The sequence below is a fragment of the Babylonia areolata genome, chromosome 10 (assembly GCF_041734735.1).
Source record: "Babylonia areolata isolate BAREFJ2019XMU chromosome 10, ASM4173473v1, whole genome shotgun sequence".
NCBI lineage: Eukaryota > Metazoa > Mollusca > Gastropoda > Neogastropoda > Buccinidae > Babylonia > Babylonia areolata.
The window spans coordinates 20,862,851-20,882,856 of NC_134885.1; the positions used below are offsets into that span (position 1 = coordinate 20,862,851).

At 45.8% G+C, this 20,006-nt stretch overlaps 1 protein-coding gene across 1 annotated transcript; it reads left to right on the forward strand.

Moving 5' to 3' along the window:
• Positions 1 to 4,852: 4,852 nt before the first annotated feature.
• LOC143286489 (uncharacterized) lies at positions 4,853 to 19,992 on the forward strand. The gene is made up of 4 exons (XM_076594066.1): positions 4,853 to 4,954; positions 14,878 to 15,044; positions 15,807 to 17,286; positions 18,398 to 19,992. The coding sequence occupies exons 3-4, from the start codon at positions 15,849 to 15,851 to the stop codon at positions 19,408 to 19,410; spliced, it is 2,451 nt and encodes an 816-aa protein (XP_076450181.1). The 5' UTR covers positions 4,853 to 4,954; positions 14,878 to 15,044; positions 15,807 to 15,848; the 3' UTR covers positions 19,411 to 19,992.
• Positions 19,993 to 20,006: the final 14 nt, after the last annotated feature.

The following is a 20,006-nucleotide window of genomic DNA, read 5'->3' on the forward strand; positions in this document are numbered from 1 at the left end:
TTGAAGTTCGTTTTCTTCTGTCCACCGCTGACCTAGCTCCTTTAGTAGATTTTTTTTTTCAAATTAGTTTTGTTCTGCTATGTATTTCCATTTTTTTCTGCGTCTCTGAAAGAAAAGTCTCCATAGTAGACACGGACTTCAAACTCCTCACCACAACATAAACCTCTGGCCCGACAGACACAGTAAATGAAAAAAACAAAAAAAACAGCAACACATAAACAGTTCAGTACGTGAATCAGTAAACTTATTAAATAACATATATTAGCAATATAATTTTTCTTTCGTTGGTATAATTCTCACGAGTGAATTTTATGTTTGTGTTTGAGCACATTAAAAGCTGTAAGAAGAGAAGAGCAGAGCAGAGAGAGAGAGTGTGTTTCATATAAGGTGTTTATTTATTTAAGTTATTATTACTACTAAACCATTATTAAATACGATCAAGTTCGCTCCGTGTGTGTGTGTATATATATATATATATATATATATATATATATATATATATATATATATATATATATATATACAGAGAGAGAGAGAGAGAGAAGAAAACAAAAACAAACCTTGATCTGTGTTGTGTCTGGGAACTCGCCATTGACCTTCAAAACTCGCGAGAGAGAAAATAAAAAGAAAAGGAGGGAGAAGAAGAACGAAATAAAATTATTATAAAAAAAAAGTAAAGAAAAGAAAAGCAATGGAAGACAGTCTTGTCAAAAGGATCTTTTTTTCCCCTCCTATTTCTTTTTCTTTCTTTTTCTTTTTTTCCCCTCCGACGAATCAGACAGGCATTGATTTGGGATCCTGACCTTGTGCGGCAAAGATCAGGAAGGAACTTTTTTTTCGGGGGGTGGAGGAGGAGAGGTGGTAGTGGAGGTGGATAGGGGGGGGGGGGGGGGGTTGGGGTCGGAGCGCTGACTGAGAGCCGCTGACAAGGGCGACAGTAGCAAGATGTCAGAAATTGTCGGCGGATTGGCTTCTCTGCCCCTGATGGCGGGTATAGCGGTGTTGTTGGAGGAACTCGTCGTTGGTTCATTCTTTTTTTCTTTTTCTTTTTTGCTGGTGACCGGACAGACAGACAGACAGCGGGCATGGAAGGGCAGTCCGGGCTGCGAAAAGAACAGAAGTGGTGCCTTTGTTATTGTGTTTGGTTTTGTTTGGTTTTTGTTTTACTTGTTTTTATTTATTTGTTTTGGGGTTTGTTATTTTTTGGGGTTTTGTTTGTTTGTTTGTTTTTTGGAGTTGTTTTTTTGGGGGGTTTTTTGTTGTTGTTGTTTTTTGGGGGGGTGTGGGAGGGAGGAGGGGGGAGGGCAGGGGTGCTTGTTTCGTTGTTGTTTTTGCAGAGCTAACAACCTTTTCGCTTGCTCCCTTGATATAAGGTCGTGTTGCTCAGGGTTTGGATCTTGGTGTGAAACCTTCGATGGAGTTCGGTATCTGTCTGTCTGCCTGCCTGTCTGTCTGTCTGTCTCTCTCCATCTCTCTCTCTCTCTCTCTCTCTCTCTCTCTCTCTCTCTCTCTCTCTCTCTCTCTTCTCTTCTCTTCTCTTCTCTTCTCTTCTCTCGTCTCCCACTCAGTTTCCACGGGTCACCTCTTCCATTCAATCTTCTCCCACAGCTTCTCACACACACACACACACACACACACACACACACACACACACACACACACACACATTCTCTTTCGCCTCCCTCCTCTCTCTCTCCCCCTCACTCTGCTCTTTCTCCCCCTCTCACCCCCCCCTCACTCACCCCCTCACTCTGCTCTTTCTCACCCTCTCTCTCTCTCTCCCTCTGTGCTCTCTCCCTTCGTTCCCTCTCCCCCATTCTTTCTGTCTCTACTCTCTCTCCCTTTCTTCCTCCCACTCTCTTTCCCCTTCTCTGCTTCTCTCCCCCTCTAACTCTCTCTCTCTCTCTGTCTACCTCTCTATCTTTACTCTATCTCCCTCTCCCCCCCCTCTCTCTCTCCCTCTCTCTCTCTCTGTCTGTCCCTGGCATAAGGAGCCTTAAGGCGGAAAGGGCCTTCTGGCACCGGACAGGCCCAAGCGGCGTTTGGCGAAATCTATTACTGCTTGTATTGATTGCGGCCATTATAGCCTTACAGGCAGCTCTTCTCCCTTCGCTGATGAAACATGAAAAGAAAGGGAGGGGGTAAAGGCAGGGGGAGGGAGTGGTGGCCAACGAGAGAGAGAGAGAGAGTGGGGGTGGGAAGGTGGGGGGGGGGGCTTGTGTTTCCAGATGACATCCAGGCTAAGAATAGGAAGACCGGAGGAAGTGGGATGGAGGTTTGGAAGGGAGAGAGTGTGGGAGGAATGGTGGTCGGTGACTGAGCGAGGGGAGAGGGGAAGGCGTGCATGTATTATTTTACCAGATTGTACAAACACAAGCGACCAAAAAAAAAAACCAAAAAAAAGAATAAGCTAGACTCCAGTCATCCCATCATGTCCTTGAAGCTGAAAAGTCAAGTCTTAAAAAAAGGAGGGTGTGGAGGGGAAAAAAAGGGTTGGATATATGACCTTGATATAAGAGAGGGGAGGAGGGAAGGAAAGAACTGATTCTCCCCAGAAACAGACCAGAGGTCAAGAGAGAAACGGGTGAGAATTCAAAAGAGGTAGACAGGAAGAAAGAAGAAGCTCGGGACTAGATCATTCCAGCTTTTCAGTCTTCTTCTTCTTCTTTTTTTTTTCTTGTTCTTTTCTTTCCAGTTTTTTTTTTCCTCTCCTCTTCTCCTTTTTCTACCGTCCACCTATCCATTCACCCCCTCCCTCCACCCCTGTTTCCTCCCTTCCCCTAACAACCGCAAGTGACGGGGGTAACAAAAGGAAACGATGAGCTGCGCTGGCTGCTATTGTCGCCCTTTGTCGAGAGCTCTGGGCGCGCGGCTCCTCCTCTGCTAGCGCCGGAGACACTGGAGTGGATGTATATTCAATAACGGAGCCCGGGGAAGAAGAAAAAAATAAGAAGAAAAAGAAAATCAGGATGCTTTACAGCCAGTCCCAGCAGGGGAGATGGTTGTGGACACGTAGTAGGCGTGGGTGGGAGGAGGAGGGAAAGTAAGTTTAGGAGGAACGTTGGCTGGATCACCTTTTTTCCCCCCCCCTTCTTCTTTCTTCTTTCTTCTTTTTCTTCTTCTCTCGCCCTGCGGCCTCGTATATTGTCAGGCATAGGTGGTTGGTACACAAGCAGCGCGCGGTGTTCATTCATTCAGCTCACATGGTCAAGGCTGAATTCGGGTCCGGTTCAGAATCCCATGAATGTCCGTCCTTTTGTTGTGTTCTTGTGTGTGTGTGTGTGTGGAAGAAACTGTCGACATGACAGAACGAAGGTTAGATTCTCAGGCCGTTTTTGTTGTTTTCTTCTTTTCACCTTTCCCCTCGTTCCTCCTCGTGTACTGGAGCAGTTTGAATATCAGCTGTGGAGCACGTGATACTGGACAGAAGTTTGCCTGCCAGTTTTGAAAACATGTATGTTTTATTTTGCTGTACCTTGGAAACGAGGAATTTGATTCGTGGATGATGTTGGAATTTGTGTTCTGTGTGTATTATCATCATCATTAGGCTCTTCTTTCTTCTTTTTAATCATCATCATCACCACTATTATTATTATTATCGTCGTCGTCGTCATCATCGTCATTATCATCAGCTTCATTATTATTTTCTTTAGACCATATTATCAGGTGGATGTGTGGGGAGTTGTTTTTTCCTAAAGCGAATGTTGTCTGTACCCAGTCACCCAAGTTGAGTTCATGTTTGAAAGGGGGGATGGACGATTAATTAATGAATAAATAAAAGCAAACCTCGTTCCAGCGATTAGCTAATTCTACGATTGACAGAGCAGGAGACAGCCTGTCCACTTCGTGTTGCTTGTTTTCGTCATGCGTCAGATCCCCCGCCAGAGAAGACCACGGGAAGCTTGCTTTGACCACACACCCGTGGCCTGTTCATTAATTTTCACTTCTCATTTATTAACAAGGGGGTGAGGGGTGGGGGGAGAATATCAAAGTTTGATGATGTTCTTTCCCCTCACCCCGTTCTGTCTTTGTGTGTGTGTCTTTCTCGATCTCTTTATTTCTTTCACTTAATGTCTCTGTCTGTCTGTGTCTCTCTCTGTCTCTGTCTCTTTCTCTCTGTCTCTTGCCATCAAGGCCTTGATATGAATAAATCAATCAAATCTCTTTCTCTCCCTTCCTGTAATTCTAAGAATGGAAAATGCTTCATTCTTTTTTTTTCTTTCTTTTTTTGTGAAACTGATCAACATTTCTTCAGGGGGAAAACGTTCTCTCTGCCCTTTTCAGCATGTCTCACGAGTCATGCATAGATGAACTAAAATGAGATGAAACGATAAACCGAGGTCCCGTGTGCAGCATGCACTCAGCACACGGAAAAAAAGCCCCATTGTAACAGAATGGTCGTTCCTGGCAAATCTCTACAGAAAAAACAACACTTTGATGATAAAACAAATACATTTGCAAACAGTACGATATTATTTTCTGAATAAAACATGTGTTCAGAATTATATGTACACGTACGAAAATGTTATCTGTGAATAAACATTTTGGTCAAACTCAACAGTGACAGACAAACACACGATAATGCTATGTTTTCTGAATAAAGATTTTGTTCAAACGCAACGCTGAAAAGATAAATAAACAAAAGGCACTTGTTTGTTCCTTGGATTACAGGGTGGGGTTAGAGACAGACCGCTCATTCACCGCTGCAGACCCTCAGGGTGTGGGCAGGCAGCCTTTGCCAGCTGCCTCCGTCGGAGCTCCGACCTGCCAGGGAGGAACGCTGAAGACCGCCCCATGTCAGCACACTCCAGATAGTCTTCAGGGTTCCTTCCGGCGCTCAGCTGTACGGCGTCTTCTGCGTCCCCCGCCTGTTGGGAATACCTGCCACAGGACGTGGGCTTTGCTGTTAACGTTTGAGCAGCAACATCCTTCTCCTGTACCCAGTGCTCACAGAGTAAGTGAGTTTGCTTTTCGCGGTATTGTCTGGCGATGTGTAGTAGTAGTAGTAGTCGTGTTCAGTTTTATCGTATTATCTGGTGATTATATTATATTCGCAGCTCCAGTAGTAGTAGTTGTAGTAGTAGTAATAACAGTGTTTAATTTTTATGATATTATCTGGTGATGCGTTATTATTATCATACCAGTAGTAGTAGTAGTTGTAGTAGTAGTGTTTAATTTTATGGTATTATCTGGTAATGCATTCTTGTCATCATTATCAGTAGTTGTAATAGTAGGAGAAGTAGTAGTAGTGTTAACAATCTATTTTTGAATGCTTAGGATTAGCACTAGTCCTACCACTACTACTGCTACTGTAATTATCATTCATGGTAGTCTAACTAACGTAGCCTAAAGGCAGACATTAGTAGTATTAGTATCATTGTTGTTATTGTTGATATGAATGCATGTGTATTCTTTGTCGTTTAAAAAGGTCTTTTGAATTGGCTTGAATACACACTGTGTGTGTGTGTGTTCGATGAATGCAAAGTAATTGTCCATGTTGTATTATATTTAGTGTTTTACGTGGCAGATAATCTCTTGTTTTCATTTCAAAGCACAAGCGCATCAACCCCTTTAATCCTTAAAGGCCATGAACAGAAGTAATAGTGGTTTGAAAACATACGGGTGGAAAGTAGCTTAACCTGTTTTCTGTTTGCTTTACTTCCTAACATGTAACAATGGAATGCACTTCTTTTGGAAACGATGATAAACTTCTTTCTGTGTGGTTTTCTAAAAGTGAACACATAGTTTCTTTCTGACATAATATGGTATTTATTTATTTATTTGTCTATTTAAACATTCTTACAATCAATTATTTATGTATTTATTACTGAAAGAAGAGCTGGGTTTTTTTTTCTTTGTTAATTTTTTTAGAAATAGCTGAATTTGCTTCTTTTTCTTCATACCGTGGTTTATTTAAGCTTACAATCTTGTAAACAAAAGAACTGCTTTGGTTTTTATATCGATTGTGTACTTTCTATATCATTTTCTTTTTCTAAAGAATAATGCGTTTGTTTGTTTGTTTGTTTTTCAATATATACTGATATTTACGTTTTTTGCAGACTTAAAGAAGAACTGTTTTCTTTTAGAGGTTACTTTCTCATTTCAAAGAACTGGATTCTTTTTTTTTCTTTCTTTCTTTTCTGGTTTTCTTTTCTTTTCTTTATTGTATATGATGGCTTCGTTATTTCTTTTTTGCGGGCATGCAGTGCATGTGCGGATATATATATATATATATATATATGTGTGTGTGTGTGTGTGTGTGTGTGTGTGTGTGTGTGTGTGTGTGTGTACTCTGAATTCCTTTTCTGTCTTTAAGATTTGCTACAAGGAGTAATCATAATAACAGTCCGCTTTTTTATGATACGACAGGTTGAATACAGACGACTGTTGTAAGGGTTATTAGGTTGGGTTTTTTCCCCTAAGGGTTGGGGTGTGGGGGGCAGATGATAGGGGAAGGATGAGGGGTGAGGGAGGGGGGGGATTAAAGGGGATAGGGTGAAAAAGAAGAAATAAAGAGAGAAGGAGAGCAAAATCGCGCAGTCATGGGTAAGGGTAGGGGTGGGGGGATCATACGGGAATCTGATTAGATGGTCGGGGAAGTAAAGGATGCAGGCGGATCGAATTGAGACGTTCGGTGAACGCTCATCATGCCTGTTTTTGTCAGCTCAGTACCGTCATGGGGGAATGGGGAAAAGGAGGGAGGGGATGGGGTGGGGGGGAGAGACTTGAGGGTGTGGCAGGGGCGGGTGGGGAGGTGGCGATGGGAGAAGGGGGGTGGGAGGGGAGCTGGGCAACGTGACTAGAAAGGAAGAAGGAAAGGGTGGGAGTGATATGTTTTTGTGGCCTCTCTCTGTCTGTCAGTGTCTGTCGGTCTTTTTTTTCCTGCCCTCAACCCCTCCCCTCCAGCTTTTTCAGTCATCTCCGTGCACTCTCCTGTTGTTTTCCAGCACGAAGGATGGGTGTGTGTGTGCGTGTGTGTGTGTCCTGTTTTCTTCTTCTTCTTCTTCTTCTTCTTCGTCGTCGTCTTCTTCTTCTTCTTCTTCTTCTTCTTCTTCTTCTTCTTCTTCTTCTTCTTCTTCTTCTTCTTCTTCTTCTCCTCTTCTCTCCTCCTCCTCTTCCTATTCCTCCACCTCCTCCACCTCCTCCAACTCCTTCTTCTTCTTCTTGTTTTATGAAGAAGGATGAAAGGGGGGAAACAAAGAAAAAAGAACGGGGTGGAGGTGGGGAGAGGGAAGAGAGAGGGAGACTTCATTCATGTTCCACTCTTTTGTTGTTGTTACTGCTTTTTCCAGTGTGCAAGAGGATTTTGTTTGAACAACATATATGTCGAGCATTTCACTGCACAAAACAGTTACAGATGAACACGACAACAAGAAAATCTTATTCATAAGTCCTGTCCTGATACAAGTGCATCTTCTTAAGTATGGGACGGATATTTTCACAGCTATAAATTCAGCTATTGAGAGGTTTGGGGGGGGGGGGGGGGATTATGGATTATTCACAGCTATAAATTCAGCTATTGAGAGGTGGGGGGTGGATTATGGATTATTCACAGCTATAAATTCAGCTATTGAGAGGTGGGGGGGTGGATTATGGATTATTCACAGCTATAAATTCAGCTATTGAGAGGTTGGGGGGGGGGGGGGGTTATGGATGATTTTCAACAAGACAAAACTAAAAATGACAGAGTGATGAAACGAAAGGAAGACAAGGAGGAGGAGGGACACGTGATGGAAAGAGACATCAGCGCGGAGGGTGGCAGACTGTAAGGGCCGGGCACAGAACCAGTACAAGTCAAGTGAGACAGTCCGACCAATCCTCGTCGACACAGCGGCGTTGGCCAACCATCCGTCCCAGTGAACATCAGAGAAGAGGATTTGTGGTCTCTGTGGGTTTAGTACACGTGCGCACTGTAAAAAAATAAAAAAATAAAAATAATACAAGAGAGAGAGAGAGAGAAAAGAAAAAAAAGAAAAGAAAAAAAGAACAATAAAAATAGAGGGGGATAGAAAAGAGGTAAAAAAAATAATAAAGGGGGTGGGGGGTGATCATGGATGAATTATGCATGTACCTAACGACTTGTGTGTTATATAAATTGTATCCTGTAAAAGACATGAAGTTTTCTTCTCGGTAAAGTTTGCAATGACCTACAATCTCTGTTAAGTCTGTACAGGGAGACTGCGAAATAGAACTTTCTTCCGTTCCCCTGCCCCAATAATCCCACCCCGTTCCCAAACCCTACCCGTCCTGTCCCCTCCCCACGCGCACTCTCCGCCTCCCTGTGGCCTGTCGTCCTGTAACCCCGTCCGGAATCCACCCACGGCACAGCAAAAACAAAACAGAAAAAAGGGTTGTCTCTGACAACATTCTGTAGAAAAACTCCACTTTGATATTCAAAACCTTGCAGATAAAAATAAATATTAGATAGATAAATGAATGAATAGATGAATAAAGAAAGAAGGAAAAAAGTGTGTGGTGATGCACTGTGGCCACGTATTCTCCCCTGGGAAGAGAGCAGCCTAAACAAACAAACAAACAAACAAACAAAAAGAGTGAGAGAAAGAAATATCAGAGAGACAGAGAGGGGTAGAATGACTGAGAGAAGAAAGAAAGAAAGCAACAACAACAACAACAAAAACATTACGCCACGTACAGGGTCAGAAGCTGGAGTTTTGTGTTGTGTAGAAGGGGAGGAAGAAAGAGAAAGAGAAGAAGAACAACAACAAAAAAAACTTCGTCTGAATAGGAGAGAGGAGGAAGGAGGAGGCGGGGGAGGGGAAATTGGGAGCGGGAGTGGGGGCATAGGGGGAGCGGGGTGGAGGAAAGAGAATGCGAGGGAGTGAGAGAGGGAAGGAAGGAAGGAGGGGAGAGAAAGCGTTGTGTGCTTGCTTGTAATAATCGTTTTGCACCGAAAGCTGGTCAGGCTTGGGGTGGTGGTGGTGATGGTGGTGGTGGTGTGGATGGGGAGGGAGAAAGTGAGGGAAGAGCGGGGAGGGGGTTCACCAAATGAGAAGCGACGTCACTCACTTGTTCGTCAATGAAAGAGAGAAGGGAACTGAAGGGAAAAAACAAAAGCTTTCTTGTTTTTCTTTCTTTCTTTCTTTCTTTCTTCAATAACTGAGAGATTTCTCGATGAAGGGAGAAATCACTGCTAGTGTTTTTCTTTCTTATATTCTTTCCTTGCTTCTTTCTTTCTTCAACAACTGACATATTTATTGATGAAGGAGAGAAAAAAAACAACCTATTTTTCTTTCTTTTTTACTTTTTTTGTTTCTTTCTTTCTTTCTATTTTCATACTGTCATCACTGAATGAGATAAATTATTTTGTTGGGGAAGAAAAAAATGAAACCTCTACTGCTTCCTTTTTTTTCCATCGGCTCCTGAACACCTTTTTTTGGGGAGAAGAAAGCTATCAATAGTTTTCTTTCTTTCTTTCTTTCATTCTTTCTTTCTTTGCATGTTTTATTTTTCCATCTATCTTTACTGAATGAGATGTTTTAACACGATGAAAAGCTATTGCCTTTCATTGTAGTGGTCTTTGTTGTTGTAGTTGTTGTTATTGACTTTTAAAAAATTATTCACATGAAGCAGAACTTTTTATTACCTTTTCTTCCTGTTATTGTTTTCATTTTAAGAGTGAGAAATAGTTTGATCCATCTTGTAATAACTTTTTTTGGTTTAGTTAGTTTCGGTTTGAGAAATGTGCACACAGACATGTGCACGCACACACGCACGCACGCACTCTATCTGTCTGTCTGGCTGGCTGGCTCGCTCTCTCTCTCCCCCTCCTTATCAGCCCAACTAGCAAGTACTTATAGATATTAAAGCATTTAGACATCATTACACAACTGCGCGCGTGCACAAATGTACACGCAAATATGCACACACATGCGCATGTGCGCTCGCGCATACGTACACACACATACACACACTCAGCATATAAACTCGGGTCACTGATCCTGTATCCAGTTCATCATTCTACCACCACCCTTTCAGCAGCCCTCCACCCAACCCCACCTCCAACCCCACCAAAGCCCCTCATTTTTTTTTTTTTTTTTTATTTTTTTTCTTCTTCTTCTTTTTTTGTGCGTGTTTTGTCTACTATCTTTCTTTATGAACAGCCGTAAGATCGAAAAGCAACAACTCGTACAAAAGCGCGCGCGCGCGCGCACACACACACACACACACACACACACACACACACACACAACCGTACAGATTTTTAACGTCACTTTTTTCTTTTTCTTTTTTTTTTCTTTTTTTTTTTTATTGCATCCAGTTTAGCAAGCCATTAAAGAAAGGAGATTGCTTACCCAATGATAGGCTTTACATCGCATCACAAACCCAACAGATAATCATCAGTGTTTCTGTTTTGTTTTGTTTTTCTTCAGAGGAAAAAAAAACAAACATTTCCATCTGCTCTTATATAACCAATGAATATTGATCATGCATTAAACCGTTATCAGAGATAACACACAGAGAGAGGGGTGGGGTTGGCACGAGCTGAATTGGTGTACGGATATATATATATATATATATATATATATATATATACTGATGATGATGTGTGTGTGTGTGTGTGTGTGTGTGTGTGTGTGTGTGTGTGTGTGAATATGATATATACTAATCTGTATATGGAACAAAATTCGATCCCTTCATTGTGAAGTCCACGTGCAAGCCACGCACGTCTTTACAGGAACTTCGACAGGCTTCCTTACCGCATCTGCCCGCCCCATCCCCCTCTTACCCCTCTCAACTCACCACGCACTACACACACACACACACACACACACACACACCGCCGACCCTTCAAACCGCGCTCGCTGATTGGCTGCTTCAGCCAGGCATGTTCCACGTGTTTCCGGTTGCTCGGTTCCATCATGATACCCGGTCGGAGCATCTGAATAGGAAATCTTTTCTTGGGAGGGGAAAAAGTTGTGTGTGTGTGTGTGTGTGTCTGTGTGTGTGTAGAAGGGTGTGATAATGTTAGATTCTGATCGGCTTCAGGCCTCTGTATCAGAGCGTGCGGGGGAAAGGTGACAAGATCATGAAGAGACAGACTTTGTGGGGGAGGCAGAAGTGGTGGCGGGAGTTGGAGCTTGGGTAGCGAGGAGTTTAGCGGGTAGAGTGGCTGTTGGAGGGCGTGGTTAGGGTTTAGAAAGCCAGGGAGGCCTGTATGATGAGTATGTCCTGTCATAGGTGAAGACGAAAAAAAAAAAAAAAGAAAGGAGCCAAGCAGATTGGAAGTTGAGAGAGAGAAGGGGAGGGCAGGACTGGACAGGACAAGACAAGGGGGCAGAGAAAAACGGAAAGATCGTCGCATCATCGTGATGACATCCCCTACCACCCCCCCACCCCCCTCCATCACCACCAACACCACCCATACTCCTTTTCTCCTTCGGTCTCTCTCACACCACCCTCATCCATCCCTTTACTACCCTCCATCCCTTTACTTTCTTACGCCAGCAGTAGGCCCTCCCTTTTCCTGTTTCTGACCCCTCCCCCCCGTCACCACCACCTTCCACCCTTTCTTCAACTTCCTCCTCCTCCCCTCTACACCCACCCACCCCTCACTTCCACTGTCGAGTGTCCTCCCGTCCCTCCTCCCTCCACAAGCCGATTGTTGTGTTGGTTCCTCGGTGTGTGTGTGTGTGTGTGTGGTGTGGGGCCGCGGCTTGGGGTTTGTGCCCATCCCCCCCCCCCTTTTTTTTTTTACAGGCTGGTCTACTAAACTTTCGGTAGGGAGGATGGGGGAGGGGGCAAAGGGCTGACAGATGTCGCCTGTTTGGTGAATACACAATAGCGACTTGCCCCTCTCTCTCATCCTACTCTTCTCACTATACTCTCTCTCCCTCTCTCTCTTATCTCTATCCGCGCTTGACGCCCCTCCCCCTTACTCCCCCCCCCCCCCTCTATCCTTACCGCCACTACCACCACCACCACTCTTCCTATCTCTGTCCCCTCCCACCCTCCCTCCTTCCGCTGGCTTAGCTCGATGGTGATTGCGCGCGAGAGAGAGAGAGAAGGAGAGAGAGCCAGCCAGCATCTCTCTCCTCAGTTGTTCAGTTGTGAATGGACAGCTCCAGTAGCAGGCAGCAAGTTTGACTGTCGTGTGGGGAAGGTGGTGTGGACAGGAGTGGTGGACTACTGCTGTACTACTTACTACCTCTGCTGCTGTCGTTGCGGAAGGTGTGTGATGTGAGTGAGTAGATGATGCAGTGTTGCTGTGATGGGTCGGGGTCCCAGAACAGCATGGGACTTTCGGTTTCTCCAGTTCCGGGCGCGGACTTTATGAATAACAAGAAATTTAACAGAGAGATCACGTTAAAGAACCCACGGCAAGGAAAGGGCTGTCCCTTGCAAAATTATGCGGAAAAAAAAGCATCTTTGATCGCGCGAAATAAGTAAGCCTGCACACAGAATTAAAAAAATTCTAAAAAGTGGGTACTGTGGCAACGGACTCATCTTTCTCCGGAGAGAGCGGCCTGATTTTTTACTCAGAAAAATCGATTGTGACAAAATGTGATACAATATGAACTATACATGCGCTTCTCCCATTGTGTGTGGTCGTCCATCAGCGGTTGAAGTAGCTACGTTCAGGTAAATTGGTTAAAGACAAATAAATAGATAAAGAAATAGATAAACGCATGAGTAAATAAATAGACAGATAAATAAATTTAATAAAGATAACAACATTTTTTTTAAATTAAAAATCGTGTCGTGTTTCTTTGATGATGATGACAGGTCTTTTTTTCGTTTCAGTTTCTTTAAGGAGTGAAGTCATCTAAATATGACTATGTCGCAAAAAGTGCAAACAAACTTTCTACTTTGTTAATTGTATCAGTTCGAGGCGGGTCGGAATTTATTCGTTTACTTTCAATTCCTGAAGAGTTCGATGTGTACTTTTAAATCAAAAGTTTGACCGGATTTCTGGTTGACTGGTGTTTAAAAAGAAAACAGAAATAGATAAATTACTGTTTACATTTGTTTGCTGAATATTCACCCATTCGTGAGAAGAAAATCACGTTTTGCATTTGATCAGTATTCATGCTGAGTTCTAAGTCACCTTGGTAAATATAAGTTATACTCACAAGGAATCTGAGTATTTGGAAACAACACGTCAAAACGCCAGTGTGGTTGTTTGTCGTGAAGTGAATCAGTTGTATATGTAATACTGTGACAATTGTACATAGAAAAGATTATATAAAAAAATAAAATTGAAAAAAAAAACAAAAAAAATGTTTAATTCAAGCGCTTCGAAATACCTCGCCTGTACATAAACAAGTGAAGGTAAGAGATTCTTCTTTAAGTATCTACTCCTTACCAGCAAAAGATTGTATTGCATTGTATTAAATGACTTTTTCTTCTCATAAGGTATAAAATAAAATTCGGGCAGCTTTCTCCGAGGAGGCCGGGCGTGTCGCCACTGTGCAGCGCCACCTTTTTTTCTTTTCTTTCTTTCCTCCTTTTTTTTTTTTTTTTTTTTAAAAATTCCGTTCCATGTAATGGACTCGAACCAGTGGACAATCGCTCCGTTGTCGGGCGAAATGTGCCACAAGGCCAGCGACACCACCGCTCTAGAGACATGATCCGGCCTTCAGTATACGACTCCCACACATTATTGGGAGGAGAGTGGAGGACCCAGTCCAGTTAGCTATCCATCCCTGTCCGACAGTGGCAAGAGATAGATGTGCATTGGAGTACAATTAGTATGGGTTCGGTGGATCGGGCTACGATGGTGGTGTTATGTACGGAGGTGGTGGTCGATATTATTATTATAGCAGCGGTAGTCCATCCATTACCGGGCCGATCGTGTTTGTCATATCGGGGTCACCCTACATTGGTCAGTGCCAAGGTATGGGTGGCTGGAAGTGATGTGTGGATCTGGGTAGGGCCATCGCCGTCGGGTTTTTATTGTTGTTGTTGTTGTTGTTTTGGTTTGTTTTTTTCGCCGAGACGTGAATACTTATACAATCTGTGCGTCAGTCGGGACATGCGGTGATTGTGTGTGTGTGTGTGTGTGTGTGTGTGTGTGTGTGTGTGTGTGTGTGTATGGTGTGGTGTGCAGTTGTGGTGTGTGAATGATGTTGGTGGTGGGAGTGGTAGTGGTGGTGGTGGTGATGATGGTTGTGTGTGTGTGTGTGTGTGTGTGTGGATCTCATTGCACCGGCCATGGATCAGAACTCACGTTTCTTTTAGCACATGGAGGAGGGGTGGACTGGTAGGGAATCTGAACCGATAAACGAATAAAATCTCTGTCAGCATGGAATCCGGTCCGATTCGCCCACTTTTCGATGATGCCGGGCAGTCCTCATGCACTGGCCTTTGAGAGTTTGCCTCTTTGTTCTGTTTCGCCTACAACCAGCCATTCCTGTTTCGCCTATTCAGCCTATGTCTCTCTCTCTCTCTCCCTCCCTCCATCCTCTCTCTCTCTCTCTCTCTCTCTCTGTCACACACACACACACCACACACACACCACACACACGAGTGCGTGCCACAATGTCGACGACTGACACTGCGTTCTGTGTAAAGGGAGGTAATCCATGCCTTGCCATGACTTTTAGGGGTTTCCACTGCTGTCCCTTGACAACGCGAGCAGTATGTGCGAACAACGTTTATGTGTCCGTGCTTGTGTACACACACACACACACACACACACACACACACACACACACACACACGCACGCACGCACGCACACGTATGTGTATGTGTGTGTGTGTGTAAAAGAATATGCGCATGTGTGTATATATCATTTCAGTGCTAAATCCCCCTCCCCCCCCCCCTCTCTCTCTCTCTTTCTCTCTCATTGGTTCCATATCCATGTTTTATTCCATTGCTTAATTACACCTTTTTCCCTTCTCTTTTTATTCCTCCAGAGGCACGAGGCACGCTTCAGTCCAGAACCTGTTTATAGTGGCTTCTTGCTGGTGACTCCATACCGATTTTACCTGTGCTTGTTGCGGCATTGATCACACTGACCACTGACCGCAGTCCTGAGTCACCGCCACCCACCTGAATTTTTTTTTTTATATACTTTTGATAGGTATGTACAGTATAAAAAGTCTGCAGTATGTGTGTGTGTGTGTGTGTGTGTGTGTGTGTGTGTGTGTGTGTGGCGGGGTTGGGAAGGTGTGGGGGAAAGTGCGATTTTGATGTGTGCATTGTGTGATATTTGTGTGTGAGTGCGTTTGTTTTGTGTTTGTGAGTGTCTGGGCGAGTGTGTGTGTGTGTGTGTGTGTGTGTGTGTGTGTGCGGTTGGTGTTGTTGTTTGTGTGTGTGTGTGTTTTATGTGTCTGTTTATTTTTTGTTGTTTTTGCATGTCATTTGGGGGAATTCAATGTAACTTTGATATCAACTTCAAAAACTGTGGCGCTGTTTCAGAATTGTTGTCATAGTGATAGTTTGGTGTGTACAGACTGATTTGAGTTTTAGAATGTGAATGCAAATTGAAAGATTATTTGTTGTGTTTGGCAAGGCTTTGTTATAAGAAATGTATATTTCTGTACTAAAGTAAAGCTGTATATGATCGAGTTTGAAAGAAAAAAGTGCTGTTTAGTGGTACATATTGTACGATGTCAGAAAAAAAAATGTTGAAGCAATGTAGCTTAATATGTCGCACATAGTTAAACGAAACGGTGTGTGTGTGTGTGTGTGCGCGCGCGCGCGCGCGCGCGTGCGTGCGTGCGTGCGTGCGTGCGTGTATCTGTGTGTTGCCTCTGTGTGTGTGTTGCCTGTGTGTGTGTGTTGTGTTTTTGTTGTGCGTGTGTGTGTACCTGTGTACACGCGTGTGTGTGCGTGTGTGCAGAAGAAAGATGAGCGGTGAGCTCAGCCTCTCCGGCGCGCGGTCATGATGATGGAAGTGCAGCCCCGCCTTGCCTGCCTGTCGCCCACCCAGCGCCTGTCAGTCCACCCCTCGCCCTCCTCGCTCAGACCGCTCCCCCCGTCCCCCCTCACCCTCCCCATCGCCTCACCGGACGCCGTCCCAGCCCCGTCCCTGGCCGGCACCATGATCATTGAAACGTCGCTCCGAACCTCGGCCACCACGCCCCCGGACTCCCCCCAGCAAGGGGAGACTGTCCCCAGCAGCATGTCGGAAAACCCCAAGGCCACCTTCTCCCTGCCCGTGGAGGCCCAGAAGGACAAGAGCTTTGCTCACGAGTATCACCAGAATGAACACGGGGATGGCCACCCTTTGTGGGCACAGAACGCAGACCTTGCCAATGGAGTGGAGGAGTTCTCCTCGTGCGGGATGGCCCGAGAAGGGGTGGAGGATGGAACCGTCTCGCCCAACCAGGACAACGCCGTGTTCGAGGTCCCCAAGAGCGAGGCGGAGGAAAGCATGCAGGAGAACATCGTGGAGGGTTCTCAGGAGCAAGAGGTCTGCTTCACGGCCCCTACCCGCAACCGCCGGAAACAGACCATTGAGGACATTGTGCGGAGGATTCACCCGTCGGTGGAGGTTGAAGAGTTTTACCCACCTGAAGACATTGACGACCCCGACCCCGCACAGATGGACCTGCCCATGAACAGGAATTCGGACGACGAAGTGGATGGAACGCCGCTGGAGATATCGCATCAGGTCAGCAACGCTCAAGCGTGCGCCGAATCTGCCATCAAGAATTCGCTGCCAAGAAATTTTGCCGAGGGGGAAGAAGACGAAATGGAGCCTGAAGACTCCTCAGACTGTTACCCGCCAGACAACTTCCTGCATCAGGTGAAGCCGGCAGAGCAGATGAGACCCGACATGGAGCCCAGGTGGGACGACCCCAAACTGGAGTCCCCCGTGTCTGAATCGAGCAGCGAGTCTGCCGGAGAGAAGAAGTGCGGGGTAACGATCCTACCCAAGACGTCCATGCCCCCCTTCACGCCCCCCTCCATGGGCGCGGGGGGTCTGCACTCTTCGCTGCCCATGTCCAACATCAGCGAGACGGCCTACTCCCCCCACCACTTCTCCACGGCCAAGATGGGCAACAACTGGTTCCCCGGCCCCATGGGGCCCATGTTCCCCTTCTCCCCGGGCCTCATCGACAGCCCCATGGGACCCAAGTTCATGCCCTACGAGGGCAAGATTCTGGAGGTGGACAAGGACTATCTGAAATGCAACTACTGTGAGAGGACGTTCCGCAGGCAGAAGAACCTGGAGAACCACGTGGAGAACACGCACCAGGGCAAGGGAGGCCAGCGGCCCAAGAGGGAGAACGGGGACATGTACTTCAAGTGCACGCACTGCCCCTACACCACCAAGCATCAGAGCAACCTCTACGTCCACCTCAGAATCCACACGGGTACGTTACATCACCGGTCTTGGCTATGTGGAGTGGGTTTCCTCCCAGTAGCTCGTAGGCTTAGGCGCACAAAATGGGGGATCATGACAGGATTTTGCAATGTCTGCCTGTTGCATTACAGGTTAACCTACTAATGTTCTCCACCAACTGAAAATACACACACACACACACACACACACACACACACACACACACACACACATCCTCACCGTTCTGCTACATGGTCCAGTCGTAATATCATGTCATATACATTTGAAAAAAGCATGTCTGATTGGCAGATATCACACTTAGTAATATGAATAGATTACAAATAAAAAAAAAAAATTAAATAAATTAAAAAAGGAAGAAGTAAAGATTCAAGAATGCCCAGATGTGATTCATGACATGATCTGACATCAGGTTTTGTCAGGCCCCCCTTCCCCCACACATGCGCACACACGCACTCAGAAATCAAAATCGTGTATGTAATTCAAGATTTGAAAAACATCCAGGTTTAATTTGTGCAGTTTATCAAATAAAGCAACCAGAGCTGGATATTGAATCACGAAACATAATGATAAATTCCCGAATGAGATATATGACACGATTAGAGACAAAGCTAAAAAGACTCGGCAACAACAAATATGTTCTGAAACCAATCTGCAGAAATCTGAATAAGAAAATGACACAAAAAAGCCTATGTTAATTAGATGTTGATTTAAGAGTCTTCTTCTACCATCACTTCTTTCTTTCTGTGGCACCGAGCAAATTGACACAAGGCAGTATTGAAATGTGTCATTATTACCGTTGTCTCGGGTGTATTTTGGCATGACCAGAAGTAATATAATAGAAAGTGGTCATCAGCGATAATTATTGTCCCAAAGAGCTCCATGGACCACAGATTTTATTTTCAAAGAGGATTGTTTTTAGACTGTTTGTAAGTCTAAGACAATCACAGATTGTCACGTGTTCCAGTTTGGTGTTCATAAAAGAATGAAGGAGAGTGCAGATTATCTCCAAGGACTCTGAAAGAAATTTGATGCTGTGAATGTTGGACTTGACTCTGCTGTTCAGAACCTGTGTAAACTCTGTGTGTGTGTGTGTGTGTGTGTGTGTGTGTGTGCGTGTGCAGGTGAGCGCCCTTACATCTGCGGAGCGTGCGGAGTGCAGTACAGCCAGAGCCACAGCCTCAAGTCCCACATCGTCAACAAGCACGACGGCCACATGAACTTCTACATCAAGGAGAAACGCAACCGCTCCCCCCGGGGCATCGGCTACATGTCCACCCACATAGGCCCCGGCGACCACACCATCTTCAAGATGCCCCCTCCCCCGATGGTGCAGCCGAGCGGCATGGAGCTGGTGACCAGGGCCTATGAGATGGCCAAGAACAGTCTGGCTGAAGGCCAGGGCCCCCCTCCCCCTCCCCTCATGCCCTCCCAGCACCCCCCTTCTTCCATGCACCAGCACTCCCCCATGATCTCTCCCAACGGGCCCCTGTCGGCCGGCCCCCACGGGCTGTTCCACAAAGCTGGGTCGGGGTTCCCCTTCAGCAGCCACTTCCCCCCAGGCCTGCCGTTCCCTGACATACCCGCCAACCCCACCCCGGCCATGATCCCGCAACCCAGCCCCAAGGGGCATCTAGGCAACGGCCTCAGCACCCTGTCCCCCAACGGCCCTGCCACCAGCGAGAGGAACGACCTGTTGAACCTGTCCATGCCCGGCATGAGCACTCCCGCTTCCAGCTCCGCCCAGGGCGGCGCCGTCACCGCTTCCGGCACCCCCGGCCTCCTGTCCCCCAACGCCGCCAAACTGCAGTCGTCTCCAGCCAACCAGAACACACCGGCAGGGGGCGCCAACAACAAGGAGGGGGGCGCTGACTGTGCCCCCATGGATCTGTCCACCCGGGGTGGATACCAGGACGGAGGGAAAGGGCCTCACCCGGAGAACGCCCCGTGCGGGGCTGGTTGTGCCTACGGGCGCAAGCTGAAGAACCTGAGGCTGAACGTGGTGCACATGCTGAGCATCCTGGTGCCCAACCTCAACTTCGAGGAGAAAGGCATCAGCGCCGACAGCGATTCTGTGGACGAGCTGCTGCAGGACGTGATCGAGAGCAACACCCACGACGACGACATGGTGCACTAAGACCACTGCTATAGGCTGTGGTACCAACACTGAGTCAACCGCGAAAAGGATGAATGTAGGAACACGTTGCATGACTGACAGTGAGCACAGAAAACTTGACAGAACGACCAACTGTGGTGCGCAAAACTTAACACACGAAAGATAACACGGTGCCATGAAGAGCTCTACACGTTATGGTTTGCATGTCTTGACCCTCCTACCAATCACATATGACGCAGTGCTTGCTGACCTAATGGTTGTAAGGACTCTGCTCACATCATGACGAACTGTGCATTAAAACAGTCTCACTTTTTACCGAACACGGGAGGGGGGAGGGGGTCAAATCATTACTTTGTGAGAAATTTTTGAACTGTGGAAAAAAATCTGTAATTTCCCAAAGCCCGACTGATAAGACTTTGGCCTGACATATGGCTATGCCGCAAGGCAAAACGAAAAGCTTTAACGGAGCATTTTTAGTTGGATTTAAAAGGCAACATTTTCAGCAGAGCTGAGAATAACAATCCAGCAGCACATGTTGGCAGGACAAGGCATGACGATGTACGTTGATCTAGAGATCACTTCATTGCGATCAATATGCACTATGATGACGTAGATCT